The sequence below is a fragment of the Camelus ferus genome, chromosome 2 (genome assembly GCF_009834535.1).
Source record: "Camelus ferus isolate YT-003-E chromosome 2, BCGSAC_Cfer_1.0, whole genome shotgun sequence".
Lineage (NCBI taxonomy): Eukaryota > Metazoa > Chordata > Mammalia > Artiodactyla > Camelidae > Camelus > Camelus ferus.
In genome coordinates this window covers 58,407-71,998 of record NC_045697.1, presented here as the reverse complement: position 1 = coordinate 71,998, position 13,592 = coordinate 58,407, and the positions used below count along the sequence as shown (strand labels likewise).

General features: G+C 48.6%; 1 protein-coding gene and 1 long non-coding RNA gene across 4 annotated transcripts in view; one reads left to right on the top strand and one right to left on the bottom strand.

Moving 5' to 3' along the window:
* Positions 1-4,625, bottom strand: part of PIGG (phosphatidylinositol glycan anchor biosynthesis class G) — a 28,560-nt gene extending 23,935 nt beyond the window's left edge. Inside the window, exons 1-2 of one of the 3 annotated variants that reach the window (XM_014553398.2) lie at positions 4,342-4,625; positions 3,223-3,428 (exon numbers count right to left, since the gene is read on the bottom strand). In XM_014553398.2, coding sequence (XP_014408884.2) covers positions 3,223-3,428; positions 4,342-4,495 — 360 coding nt within the window. In that variant the 5' untranslated portion in view covers positions 4,496-4,625. Of the gene's footprint in view, positions 1-356; positions 1,740-3,222; positions 3,429-4,341 lie in introns of those variants that run through there. The other 2 variants (XM_006177821.3, XM_032491667.1) reach the window with 2 other exon arrangements.
* A 111-nt stretch (positions 4,626-4,736) lies between these two features.
* LOC116667227 lies at positions 4,737-11,196 on the top strand. Its single transcript, XR_004324043.1, has 3 exons — positions 4,737-8,193; positions 8,861-9,149; positions 9,661-11,196. It is a non-coding gene; the product is annotated as an uncharacterized LOC116667227 (long non-coding RNA).
* The last annotated feature ends 2,396 nt before the right edge of the window (positions 11,197-13,592 follow it).

The window sequence follows — 13,592 nt, the reverse complement described above, 5'->3', positions numbered from 1 at the left end:
GAGGTGGGCCCTCCCAGGGCGAAGCACAGCAAACGGCAAACACCGCAAGGTGAAAGAGGGCAGCACACGTTAGGGACGGAGCTATGTGTGACCTGTGTGGATTAAAGACACAGGAAGAGGGGGAGGCTGAAGAGGTAAACAGGCGCAAGGCCACACGGCACCCAGGCCCAGGTGATTAGGCAGCGTGTAAGCCACTGAGGATTTTAAGAAGTAGAGCAGTGTGACCCGATCTGTGTTTGGACACATTCTGGGCGAGAAACGGTGCTGGGAGAGTTTTATAGGCCAAGCTGGAGGCCGCAGTACACTGGACAAGGGTGGAAGTGGTGGGTGTGCTGGCTCAGTCCAGTCATACTCACATCGACAGTACGAGGAGCATTTGTCCACCTCATTTCTTGTGATGCGTAGGTTATCAACCGTCTGTAAATTTGCACGATGAGATAGACAAAAACCGGCCTTACATATTGTCTTAGTTTGACTTTGATCTGATTACCAGTGAAGTTAAGAATCTCTTCATATGTTTACTGGCCATTTTCAATTTTTCCTCTGTGGACTTCTTTATACCCTTTGTCCAGCTGTCACTGAGTTGCTGTCTTTGGTCGGGTCCTCTTTACATACCACAGGGTTAACCCCTTGTTTGTTGTGTTACTGTAATCTTTCCAGTTTATCATTTGTCAGCTGACTTTGTTTTTAGCGCCTTCTACCACTGAGGGTTTTCTGCTTTCAGGTATTCGAATCTGCCTGTCCTCCCCTCTGGGCTGTTACAAGGCACTTCGCCCCTCACACTGGTTTGGGTTCACACTGACATTTTCAAAGGGCAGAGACTACCTGGTGTCCCCTGTGCCCCAGGAGACATGCAGGCAGCAGCTGAGTTGCAGCTGAGAGTTCTAGGAAGTCTAAGTGAGAGCTCAAGTCTGTCATCTTCTTGGAGGTTTTCCAGTGACCGCTGCGGCCCATGGGACAGTAATTTCCTGCCTTCTGAGAATTAAGGAGGGCTCTACAGAGACCACTGAAAGAGAATGTGAGAATTCCCCATCAGGGAAATGGAGAAGAGAGTGGTGCCTACCTCACGGAGCCCAGCCCACAGGGCTGCTGTGAAAGTGCATGAGATACTGCTGCACTATGTGCTCACTGCAGCCAGCGGTCACTGCTCCTTATTATGACTATAAATTCCCCCCAAAAGGAAAGACATTCAAAAATTAGTTACAAAATTTTAGAAGGAAGCTACTGCAGAATCCTAACATGGGAGAGTGCTACCAGAGACATTAGTCTTGAAATTTTAAAACTGACGTTTCATGACAATTGTATCAACACCTCCAGGTGAACTAAGTCCCTTCCCTGAGTAGAGGCAGGGCAGGGCACACACTCCTTGGCCAGCACCACCCGATCCTATCAAATTCCAGAGCTGTGTGACCCTAACTCCAGCACGGACTTCCTGTATTCCAGCTCCTCCTGGATGGAGAATGAGGAGTAAGAACCTACAAGGCACCCATACCAAAATTAAACAGAACACTGGTTTGGTGAAAGGTAACAAACTGGAAAAGAGAGGCCCTAGGAAACACCCTGGCCCACGTGCAGGACGGAACAGAACCTGGAACACGCACGCTCACGATACTTTTTCTTACCAAACTGCCCAGATTCCTAACAGCACTCTCCTCATCAGAATGAAGCAGGAACGGGTGCCTTCCACACTTCTGACAGGACAGATGAGGAAATCAGCAATTCTGATGGTCTGGAGCCCAGGTGCCTTTCTTCCAGCTTTCACAGGACCTGCTTCTACAGAAGGACCGCTCCCGAGAGGCTGTCCCTGAGCATCCAGACTGAGGATGACCCCACCCATCACTATCACATTCTCCTCCTCGATTTCTTCGATCACATTGGTTGTTTCCTGAAACTGTTCTGATTACTTATTTGTACACTTACACATTTTCTGTCCCCTCAGTTAGAAAGTAAGCTTCACGAGAATAAGACAGTTGCTGTCTTGTTCTTCACTGAACCCTCTGACCTAGAGCAGTGCCTGGCACACAGTGGATGCTCAATAAATATCGCTGAATGAAGGACAAACTACATCCAGAAGTGCCAGAGAGTGGGAGGCTCAAGAGAAAAGGTCAGTGAAATATGTGGCATTAACCCCTTCAATTCCAGGCTGCTTTACTCACCCAGTAAATGTTTACTGAGTAACTACCAACATTGCCCTCAAGCTTTAAATCAAAAAATGATTCCTCACCAAATGATAATGTGTCCCATGAGCAGCCACAGAAGTAAGGCTTGGTCAGACTTCTACACCACACTGACTTGCAGGGTACTCACAACCTTTCAAGCTCTTCTGTCCTTTTCTGATCCCACCCCTTTACTCATCCTTGGGATCTAGGCTGGAATGTAATTTCCTTAGACAGGCTTTTCTGCTTCACCCCAATCTAAACTGAGCCCCCTACCCAGCACTGAGCACCACACCCTGTTTTTTCATTAGGCATTAATCACACTTCGTAACTGCACATTCATTTGTTTAACAGCTGTGTCTCTTATTAGAGACTGAAAGTTCCATGAAGACAGAGATACTATTTTCCCCCAACTGTATATCCACTGCAATATCAGCACACAGTAGTTGCTCAATAAATAGTTTTAAAGCCAATCAGTAAAGCTTTACTCTTCTCTTTACCCACAGTTCTTGGGTAAATCACTGTGCACTTCAAAGGCACACCCACTAGGCTGAACACATGAAGACAGTTTATAGAGTAGAATCAGAGATATCTGTTGAAGCCAGATCATGTTGGTTTGGTCACTGTGTACACTACAATTCTGGACAAGTCATTTGACTTATCTGAGTTTGCTTCCTTATCCACAAAGTAAAGAGACTGAACTAGATGACCCTAGAGGTTCCTTCCAGAATTAAAACTGATCCACTGATGATTAAAGAAGATAGCAGGTTAGCAACGAGGATGGTATCTCTTGAATCAGGTTGGCCTAGAAGATCTGGCTGAAAATTTTTTATGCTTCCCATGAAGCACGAGCTTTGGCTATGTGGCAAAGGGCACAAATCATGGGGCTCAGTTCCATCCAATGGGAGGCTTCTTCAGCATTCTATTGCCCCAGCCAGGCTGACAGCACCAAACTAATTTTCACTTAGTTAAAATTGGGACTCCAAGTAAAAGACTACAGGGAGTCCCTCTAAACTTCTGAAACAGCCAAACCATGATCTGTAATATGTTAAGTCAAACTGTTTACCTTGATTCGAGGCATAGTAACTGTAGGAGGCTTTGCTTCGGCCACAAAACTGTGAGATGGTCCTTTTTCCACAAGGTAAGTTGTGTAGGGCATAAATTTCACACCCTTTGACCCAAACACAAAATCATCTCTCAAGCCGTCTATCAGCACAATAACAATTTTACTGAAGAGAGGTGGTGGGAGCTTGGTCCAGTTGGAACTGGCTCCTAAAAGTGTTTGAAAGAAAAAAAGGAAATTGAATTTTAAACTTTATGTAGCATTCAAACACCTTCTAATGTAGTTTCTGCCTACTTCTCCAGCACATACTCTGTCACATCTACATATCCTGACCCAAAGGAAAAGGCCTGTTCTTGGTAGACAACGCTGGGTTCAGGGGGTGGGCAACAAGGAAGCTCAGAGATCCCCAGTATTAAGTAGCAAACTGCCCTTAGCATGGTGAGGAGTACTGGGACAAGGGAGTGTCCTTCTTGAGTGTCCTGGAATGGGACACCAGGGCGCCTGACCCCAAACACAGTGCTACAGGTAGGGGATGGGTGAGCATTTACAAACTGTTTACATGGCTAGCAGCTGGTATTGTGTGGATCTGGTCCAAAACCTGAGTGTCTTTACCTGGTATATACTGCTGGATAGGTGAGGGCTAAGAAGGGGGGTCTATGCAGGGAGGTCTTAACTACTGAGCAAAACGGGGTCTTGGAGGAATATCATAGAAGAAAACACGAGAGGTCGGCAGGAATCTCATCTGTTGTGTCTTACTGAGCAAAAAGGGTGCCTGGAACAGTGAGTGACCCAAACACCTGCTCAGGGAAGGAGGTCGGGGTGTCACTGGATGAGGAGTGCTGGGGAGAGGCTTGCTTTTCACGGGTGTAGAGAGCTTACTTTATGGTGACCAAGGAGTAGGATCTTAGTAGTAGGCTGGTAGTGGGGCTTGCCAAAAAGTTGTAGGATACAGAAAAGGAGACTGGAGCGGTAAGAAGGGGGCTCTTGGGGGTGAGGATCAGAATGGACGAGGAGACCACTCGGGAACCCTGGAAAGAAGTCCAAGAGGCAAAGCTCATAAGGAGGGTCCTCCGGGGAAATGTGGGGCCCAGGGAGCAGAGATGCCTGGGGAGTGGTCCGTACCAGACGAGGGTTCGGGCGCTGGGGGCTCTGCTTCGTTCTCCGTCCTGGAAGAGAAACAAATGGGGGCCGGGAAGAATCCCCGAAGGAAGAGGGCGACCCCCAGCACCTCGATCACTACGCAGCAGGCGGCGAAGGCCCCGGAGCCTAGCCGCATCGCGCCCACCCGCCGGGCCGGGAGCCAGGTTCCCAGACCCCCGTGCAAGTCTCGCCAGAAGCAGCCTCTTCCGCCCCGAGCAAGCAGCCTCTGAGCAAGCGCGAACCGGAGGGCCTGACAGGTTCCCGTCGTCTATCCGTCAGTCTGCGCGCCGGAAATGCGCACAAGGGGGCGGGCGCTTCCGGGGCGGGGCGGCCCTGGGCTCCCGGCTCCTCGTGTACTTCCGGTGCGCCTGCCCGCGAGGCCCCGCCAGCCCCGGGGGGCAGTGAGGTGTCCCGTGTGCTGCGTCAGTGTATTCGTGTGTCTGTGTCTGTGTCTGTGGCCCTGCCGTGTGCTTGCCCCCTGCTAGGAGCTGTCACACATTCTGTGAGCCTGCTGAGTCAGGTGCCGTCGCCCTCAGAGCCACTTGTGTCGTGGGCAGGTGTGTGCAGAGGACGCGGTCTGTGGCTCGGGCCTCGAGTCAGGCCATTGCATCGCCAGGTGACCTCCAGAAACTCCGGCTGACGTCCCGGGTCAGGGCCCCCTGTGCGGCGTTGAACTCCGGGACATTGTTGGGGCTCCATCCAGACCCCTTCAGTGTCCAGTGCCTCCATCCCTGGCTTCTGGGCACGCAGGGGCCGCAGCTCACAGCTACCGTCTTCTCTGAACGATTGCCCTTGGCTGGTGGGATCTGCTGCGCTGGGAGTTGTCGCTGCCCAAACACCTTGAGCTCAAGACGGGTTGCGGTATAAAGGCCCAGCTCCTTTGCCTCAGAGGGGACTGACTAGTGCTATTTGTGCTTTCTTGAGTGTTTATTTCATGAAATAGCATTGGGTTTTGTTTAAAGCTTTTTCGGCGTCAGTTGATGATTTTGTGTTTTTACTGCACACAGTTATTGTGGTGTATTACATTGCTTGACTTTAATATGTTGAACAATCTGGGATTGCTGGTGTAGAGACGCTGGCTGATGGCATAGTCCCTTCAATCGGCTGTTGGTTTCATGCTGTTACTATTTTGTGGAGAATTGTTATATTCATATTTATAGGGATACTGGTCCAGTTCTTTAATGGTGTATTTGTGTTGATTAGATTGGGCTTGGTGTCTAGCACTAGGGCTGGGGCTAGAGTAGGAGCTGGGGCAGTGTAGACAGCCCCTTTGGATGTTTCATTTTCAAACATCCCTGTGGTTGAGGGTGCCTCCACCCTCAGAGCCTCTTAGCCTGCTGAGAGAGGTAATAACCCTCCAAACACTGATTGTGGTCCTGCTATCCTTTGGCCTTCTGGTTGGAACAAACCTTTGACATTTATGCTCATTAAGAATCAGAGATACAGGAGCAACTAGGCCTCCCAGTGGACAGTTTCACGCTGAGGTTGTGTGGTCTTAGAAACCTGAGTGCATCCCAAGCCCATGCCCTGTGGGCTTTGGAAAGCCGCCAACGGTGGTACTGTGGTATGGGATAGTCCTCCAGACTCCCACTGCCTCACTGAGCAAGAGTCTCCTTAACACCCTGGTATTTGGTCTCTGCTCTTTGTAAAGAAGACAGAAGAGACTGGAAAAGGAGCATGTTTTTTTCTTGGATGGGTAATTAGTGTAGCCAAGGGACAGATGTGATGCCTGGGCTTCCGCCTCCCAGGGATGCAGATGAGGTGTATGTGTCTTGCGAGGGCACGTGGGCTGTTCTGGCCCAGTCTCTGAGATACAGAGATGCAGTGTCCAAGGCAGGAGTCCTGAGTTTACCAGCGACAGCAAAGTTGCTTTTTGAGCAAGTGGAAGAGCTTCTTGCCATCCTGGGAGAACAGGAAGAACACTGGGTGGGCGGCTGCAGCCCCTGACCCAAACCCCTTCCTTCCTTGGACTTCAGATCCCACAGCTGTGCAGTGGGCAGTCAGCGGGGTGGAGTCTGCTGCTTTCCTCAATGCAGCATCCATTCTCAGCACCTCAGTTTTTAGGAACTACACCTGCATCTGGTCCAAACAGTCGCAGAGGGCTGATCCCATGTCCCACTCACCTTGAAGATGGGTGTATGATCCCACATCTATCCAGTCTTATGTTCCATCCTCTTGGTGCTCTGATCGGTTCAAGGATGAGATATAACCCAAGCTAGACCAAAGGTATTGAAAGCTGTGACTTTTTATGGAACCCAAGAAAGGAAAGACCCTTCCCCACTAGACTGGACGTGTCAGCCTGGAGTTGCTGGAGGTCCCTGATGCAGTGAGAGAGGGAGACTGTGGCTATGAATGGGCCCTCCCAAAGTTACTTAGTAGGACAAAGGGACCAGGTCACAGTGTGAGAGTATGAGCGCCTGCCCCACCAGGCTCAAACCCACTCTTAAACCTGTCTCTTGCAAGCAGTATTTTATTTCATCATTAAAATTATCCAGGGTATCACATGGCATTGAGCCATCATGTCATTTTTTAGGATCTTGTAGGAGAAAATAGTGTGGCCACGGCCTCAGGATATTGGGACACAACAGAACATGTTTGTTTGAGCGTCTCCAACCAAGTGAGCTGGGGAGGGGGCTTCTCTAGAGAGTGGGTGCCTGGTGACCTATGTCCCAGGTTCTGTTGGGCTCTATTGCCAGGGAAGTGAGGTCACTTCCTGGGGTCCCCTTACCCAAGCTTCCTCCTTACACCAATCTCCCCAAGGGCCCCTCTGGGCTCCCGACTGCTCACCTCTCACCCCATACCATGTCCATGCACAGTGACACCAAGCCAGTGCACCCCACAGCCCTGGGGAGGCCTGGGTGCAGCCAGGGCCCCAGTTCTGAGGACACAGCTAGGTTCAGACCCGGCTCCCCCTCCTCAGAAGTGCTGTGACCCTGGACAAGCCACGTGCTTCTCGGGTCTCCCCAGCCCCCCATCTGCACCATGGGGGGTCATTCTGGCCTCTGCTTCCTAGGGAAGCCATCAGGTCTGTAGACTATAAACACCTACAGCCCCTGTAACACCCATGGGCTGGCATCACAGGGAGCTCATGCTCAGACTCAGCAAAGGAAGGATTCCACAGAGGGCTGGCGGAGCGCAGAGCACACCCCACACAGGCCTGGCTCTGCTCTGGGGTCTGGAGAAAGTCACTCTCCTTGCTGCCTGCTTCCCAGTCTCCCCCATGGGTGGGTTGAAATGAAATACAATTCAGACACTGTCCGCTCTGGCATACAGCCTTCCAGGTCCTCCTGTTATGTTCAGACTCAGGTGCCAGTGTCTCTTTTCGGCCTGTGTGGTGGGCTGCCCCACCATGGCTCCCTGCGTTCTTGCCTCCTGGTCACTTGGCCTTGTGTGATTCCCACACCCACACATGCAGGGTGGTTGGACCTTGTGCCTGGGTTCCGACAGGTAAACTGACTTACGAAAAGTGCGTGACTTCCACCCATTCCCAGCTCCCGTGTTCATTCTCTGTCTCTCAGTGCCTCGTCTGTCTGTCTGTCTGTCTGTCTGTCTTGTCTATTTCTTGCTCCCTCTGCCTCTCTGTGTTCCTGTCTATCTCTGTCTTGTGTGTGTGTGTGTGTGTGTGTGTGTGTGTGTGTGTGTGTATTTATACATTTATATTTATATGTATTGTGTGTGTGTGTGTGTGTTGTTAGAGCCCAGGGCAGGTCATTTCTAAAGATGCCTGAATGACGTATTGATTGTTTTGAATTCATGTTATTGAAGAAATGACCCATGTAAGAGAGACACTGTCCACATCCTCTCTGTCTCCCTGTGACATCTCTCCTATGAAAGGTGCACCACCTGGGGGCTGAGGGTGAGGGCTGAGCACTGCAGACACGCTGGCTCCTGCAAATCAGTTCATACTGGGAACCTTCTGTTGTGAATGCTGAGGAGCCAGTTAGCTTTACGATGACCAAAGCCAACTCCCCTCTCTGCCTATTTCTGAGAAAAGGCCTGAGTCTGAGCTACTACAAATTCTTGGAATTTCTTGGCACCAGGACTGACCCTCACTCTCCCATCCTGCTAGACCCTTTGTACAGACACCTCCACTTGGAGAGTTATTTACCACAGCCAGCAAATAAACAACATCCAGCCCCAATTTCCAACAAACAAAGAGATACCCAGCTGGTCTCCTCCCTCAGCCACTTCAGAGAGTCACTCTTTTACAAGTCACTTAAGCTCAAGTACTTTCTGCTTCTCCCTTCTGTGGCACAATGCCACCCCTGGATGAGCCCCATCTTAGTTGGCAGGTTGGCACCGCTCAGGTGAGCTGGAGACAACACCCCAAAGTGGGCCAATGATAGCACCGTACATTCAGTCACCTGCACACCAAATCGGCCGTGAACGCGGTGGCCCAGAGACAGGGATGTGCATGTGCCTCCGACAGTCGTTGCTCAGGAGACCCCAGCATCTATCACCAGCTTCTCCCTGTTCTGACCTTGGCTCTTCCTCTTTTCAGCTGATACCTTGCCAGATCATTAATGGAGAAAGTGGATCCCATCTGGCAAGAGCAGAATCATCTTCCCAACACATGAGAAAAGAACAAGCCTGGGCCCTCACCCACCCTGTCCCTGTCTGCCTGCCCAGCCCCTTCATGTCAGAAGAACGTGTCCCACCTCCTGTGCGAGGCCAAACCCCAGGGACAGGACTCAGAGATGAAGGAAGCCTGAGCATTGTTTATAGCTTTGGATACTTTTACAGAGAAAACAGCAAAGAGAAAACAAACGACTCCATCTCCCGCAAAACAGGTGAAGAGGGACGTGCGGAGCTTTCCCCTCCGTCTTCCTGGCAGCAGGAGACAACACATCCATCCCCCGCCCCCACCCCCACCCCCATGGGAGACGTCCTCCCTCCTCCTAGCAGGAGAGTGACAGTGTTCTCATTCAGGGTGGAAAGATGAGAAAGAGCGAATTCTGTACACACGGACCTTGTTGACCGTGATTCTCATCCTCCTCAGCCTCCCCACGTGGTGCAGTTCCTCTCCCACAATCCCCTCTCTCTGTTCAGCCCAACAGGAAAGCATTTAGGTTTTGCCACTTCTCTGGGTATTCCTTCACCTCCTTAGCAGGACGGCCCAGGTCATGTAAAACTTAGGGGTAATAAGTGTGTCTGCTTCTCTCCTGTGAGTCTGTCTCATGTGCATTTAATTCTCAGGACGAGCTGTCAGCTCTGTGAGGGTGGAGGGGTGGTTTTGTCTCTGCGACGTCCTTCTTACTGGCATCTTTGAAATTAACCTCTTTCCTTGGCTTGACTCCTCAGGATGCCGACATGCTCTCAGCGACCACCTTCAGGGTCTCTGTGAAGATAGGCTGGGTCTTTCAAGATGAAATGCATCCTTACCATATGATCCAGTCCTCCAACTCCTTGGTATCAATGGACCCAAATGGGTCAAATGCTTACATCTACACAGAAACCTGCACCAGGACATTTAGGGCAGCTTTCTTCATACCTGCCAGAAAGCTGGAAGCAACCAAGATGTCCTTCAGGAGGTGAATGGACACGTGGATTGGGCTGCACGCATGCAACAGAATATTCCTCAGAAACAAAAAGAAGTGAGAGATCTGTTGAGCCATGGGGAGACAGGTGGGGCACCTTAAATGCCTGTTACTCAGTAAGAGAAGCCAGTCTGGAAAGGGGGCACATCTTAGGGTCCCAACTACGTATGACATAGGAGAGAAGGCAAACCATGGAAAGGGTTGGAATGATCAGTGCATTGCCAGGGGTTTGCTGTGGGGTGGAGGGCAGGGGCTGATAGACTGGCCAAGCACAGAGGATTTTTAAGGCAGCGACACTATGCAGTGTGATGGTTTTGTGGTGAGATGTGTTTGATGGGACTGATAGGTTGTGCACCACCAGGAGTGGACCCTGATGCAAACTCTGGGCCCTGGTGATCACGATGTGTCCATGTGGGCTCAGCAGTCGTGACCAACACACAGAATGTTGACAGGAAAGCTGGGGGCAGGAGGCTCTAGCACCTGAGTGTGTGTCTGGGATTGGGGGGTGGGTTGAAGGGAGCAGCAAGAGCAGAGCAGGGGGTGTGTGGGACCCAACTTTGTGGTGAGCTCAAAACGTCTTTTAAAAAATAAAGCCTGTTTAAACAAAGAAACACACACTCCAGTAGTGTCCCATGGCTGCTCCTCTTCGAGTCCTTCGTTTGTCCGGGCCACGTGAGAGTAGAACTTCAGATGACCTCGTTTTTCAACCTACATCCTTTTAAAGTTTTATCTGACATCTGCGTTTTATCTCATTACACATCTTTCTTTTTTAAAAAAATAGTGGTTTTTCTTCTTTTAAAAAAATTGATGTATAAAAGACAGGCAGTATTATATTAGTTTTCTGGTATACAACATAGTGATTTGGTATTTCTATATGTGGCCAGATGATCACCACGGTGAGTCTAGTGACCACTGGTCACCATACAATGTCAGCACAGTGTTATGGACCCTATTCCCTATGCTGCACATGGCATTCCCGTGACATTTGTTGTGTGACTGGAAGTTTGTGTGTGTTGGTCTTTCTCACCTGTTGCGCTCATGCCCCCAGCCCTCTCTCCTCTGCAACCACTAGCATGTTCTTGGGATCTATGAGTCCGTTTCTGTTTTCCTCTTTGTTCATTTGTTGTGTTGTGTAGATTCTACAGAAAAGTGACACCATAAGTTATCTCTCCCTGTCTGATACAGGTCACTTAGCATTATACCCTCTAGGTTCATTCATGTTGTCACAAGATTCCATTCTTTTTTTGGCTAAGTCATTTTCCATTTTGTGTGTGTGTGAGGTAAAAAAAAATATATATATATTAATAAAGATACCCCAAAGTGTAATTCCTGCGTCATATGTTAGTTTTATTTTCAATTTTTTGAGGACCCTTCATACTGTTTGTCATAGTGGCTGTAACAATGGACGTTCCAAACAAAAGTGCATGTGGATTTCCTTTCCTCCACCTCCTCACTGGTGCTTGTCATTCGTTGTCTTTGGATGATGGGCATTCTTTCGGTTGTTTGGAGATCATCTCCTTGTGGTTTTCATGTGCATTTCTTTGATGATGAGTAGTATTGATCATCTTTTCATGTGTCCATTGGCCATCTGCATATACTCTGTGGAAAAAGATTCGATCTTCTGCCAATTTTTTAATTAGGCTTTTTTTTGGTTTTTGGTGGTTGAGTTGTGTGAGTTTTTAGTTGGTCTGTTTTGGAATGTGAACCTCTTTCAGATGCATTTTTTGTGAATGTTTTTTCACATTCAGCCTTTTCATTTTGGGAATGGTTTCTTTGTTGTTCAAAAGCTTTTCAGCTGGATGATTTCCCATTGGTTTATTTTGCTTTTGTTTCTCTTGCTTGAGGAGACAGATCCAAAAGAATATTGCTAAGACTGATGTGAAAGAGCTTACTGCCTGTGTTTTCTTCTAGGAGTTTTGTGGCTTCAGGTCCTACATTGAAGTATTCGATTCACTTTGAGGTTGTCTTTGTAGATGGTATGAGAAAGGGTTCCAGTTTGATTCCTGTGCATGTAACTGTCCAGTTTTCCCAAAGCCACTTATGGAAGATGCTGTCTTTCCCCCATTGTATATTCTCACCTCCTTTGTCATAGATGAATTGACCACACAAGCATGGGTTTATTTCTGGGCTCTGAATTCTGTTCTGTGAATTTATGTGCATTTCTTCTGTGCCAGTACCATACTGTGTGGATGATTCTAGGATTGTAGTAGAGTTTGGCACCAGGGAGTGAGATATGAAAGGTTTGTGCTTCTTTCTTAAGATTGTATGGATTGTTCACGTTCACACAGTTTGGAATTCTTTGTTCTGGTTCTCTTAAGAATTCCATTGGTGTGTTGCTAGGATTGGCATCGAATCTCTAGATTGCCTTGGAGCCTGGGGTCCTTTTAACAGTGCCACTTCTTCCAGTCCACAAACACAGTGTACCTTTCCGTTGTTTGTGTCGTCTTCAGTTTCTTTTATCAGTGCCTCCCAGTTTTCTGGGTGCAGCTCGGTACCTGCTGGGTTAGGTGTACTCCTAGGTATTTTACTTTTGTCCAGTTCATTGTCAGTGGGGTTGTTTTCTTAATTTCTCATTTGCTAGTTTGCTCATTTGCTAAAGTGTATAGAGATGGAAATAAGTTCTGTGGGTTAATTTTGTATCCTGCAACTTAATTGAATTTTCTGATGAGTTCTATTTGTTTTTCTGTGTCATCTTCAGGGTTTTCTATACAGAGTATCATGCCATCTACAAACAGTGACAGATTTACTTTTTCTTCTGCCATCAGATTTCTTTCTTTCTTTCTTTCTTTTCTTTTCTTTTTTTTTTTTTCATCTATTTACTATGGCTCGGACTCCTTAGACCATGTCGAATGAAGGTGCAAGATGGGTCAGGGATAGAGTTAGATTTAAGCATAACTGGCCCTCTTCCCCTTCCTCCCTATCCATCTATCTGAGGCCTCCAGGAAGGATAGGACGAGTCCTGGGTCACATATGACTCAGGGAGTTGAGCTGAACAGTGTTTTTTCTGCACCTCCTCCCCACCCCACCCTGAGTCCCGGGTGTATTTTGGTATACTATCTGTATATCTTCTTTGGCCAGGTGTCTACTTAGGTCTTTCCCTATTTTTAATGGGGTTGTCTGTGTTAGAATTCTTTATGTATTTTGAGACAAATCCTTTATTAGATATGTGTTTGCAACTCTTTTTCTCCCAGTTTTTGACCTGTCTAGATTTTCTGAATAAGGTCTTTCACAGAGTAGAAATCTTTAATTTTATAAAGTTCATGATATTCCTTGAGTTTCTTTCTGGATTGCCTTCTTGTGTTGGGTTAACACTCAAAGCTCATGATGTACATGACCAAACCCAAGCTCGTGTCAATTCTCTTCTGTTTTCTTCTATGATTTTGAATAAGTGGCTCTGAGTGCAACTGAGGGGACTTTGTCTGCTCATTTACCTCTGGGGCTGCAGTTTGGGTCACGTGGCAGGTCAGCATCTATGCAGCAGGAGCTCAGTCTCCTTGGGACCCACGAGTACTGCAACTTCAGGGCCAGATGGGGCAGCATCCACGTGGACAGGAGCTAGATTTCCCAATGATCCAGGCACTGCCGGGAGGTACAGGTGAAGAAAGATGGGGAGAAGCTCCCTGTGCACGGGTGATGGCTTGGAGTGGGGTGGGGGTGGGCTTCAGACAACCAGGAAGGGCTTGGTGTGTAAAACCA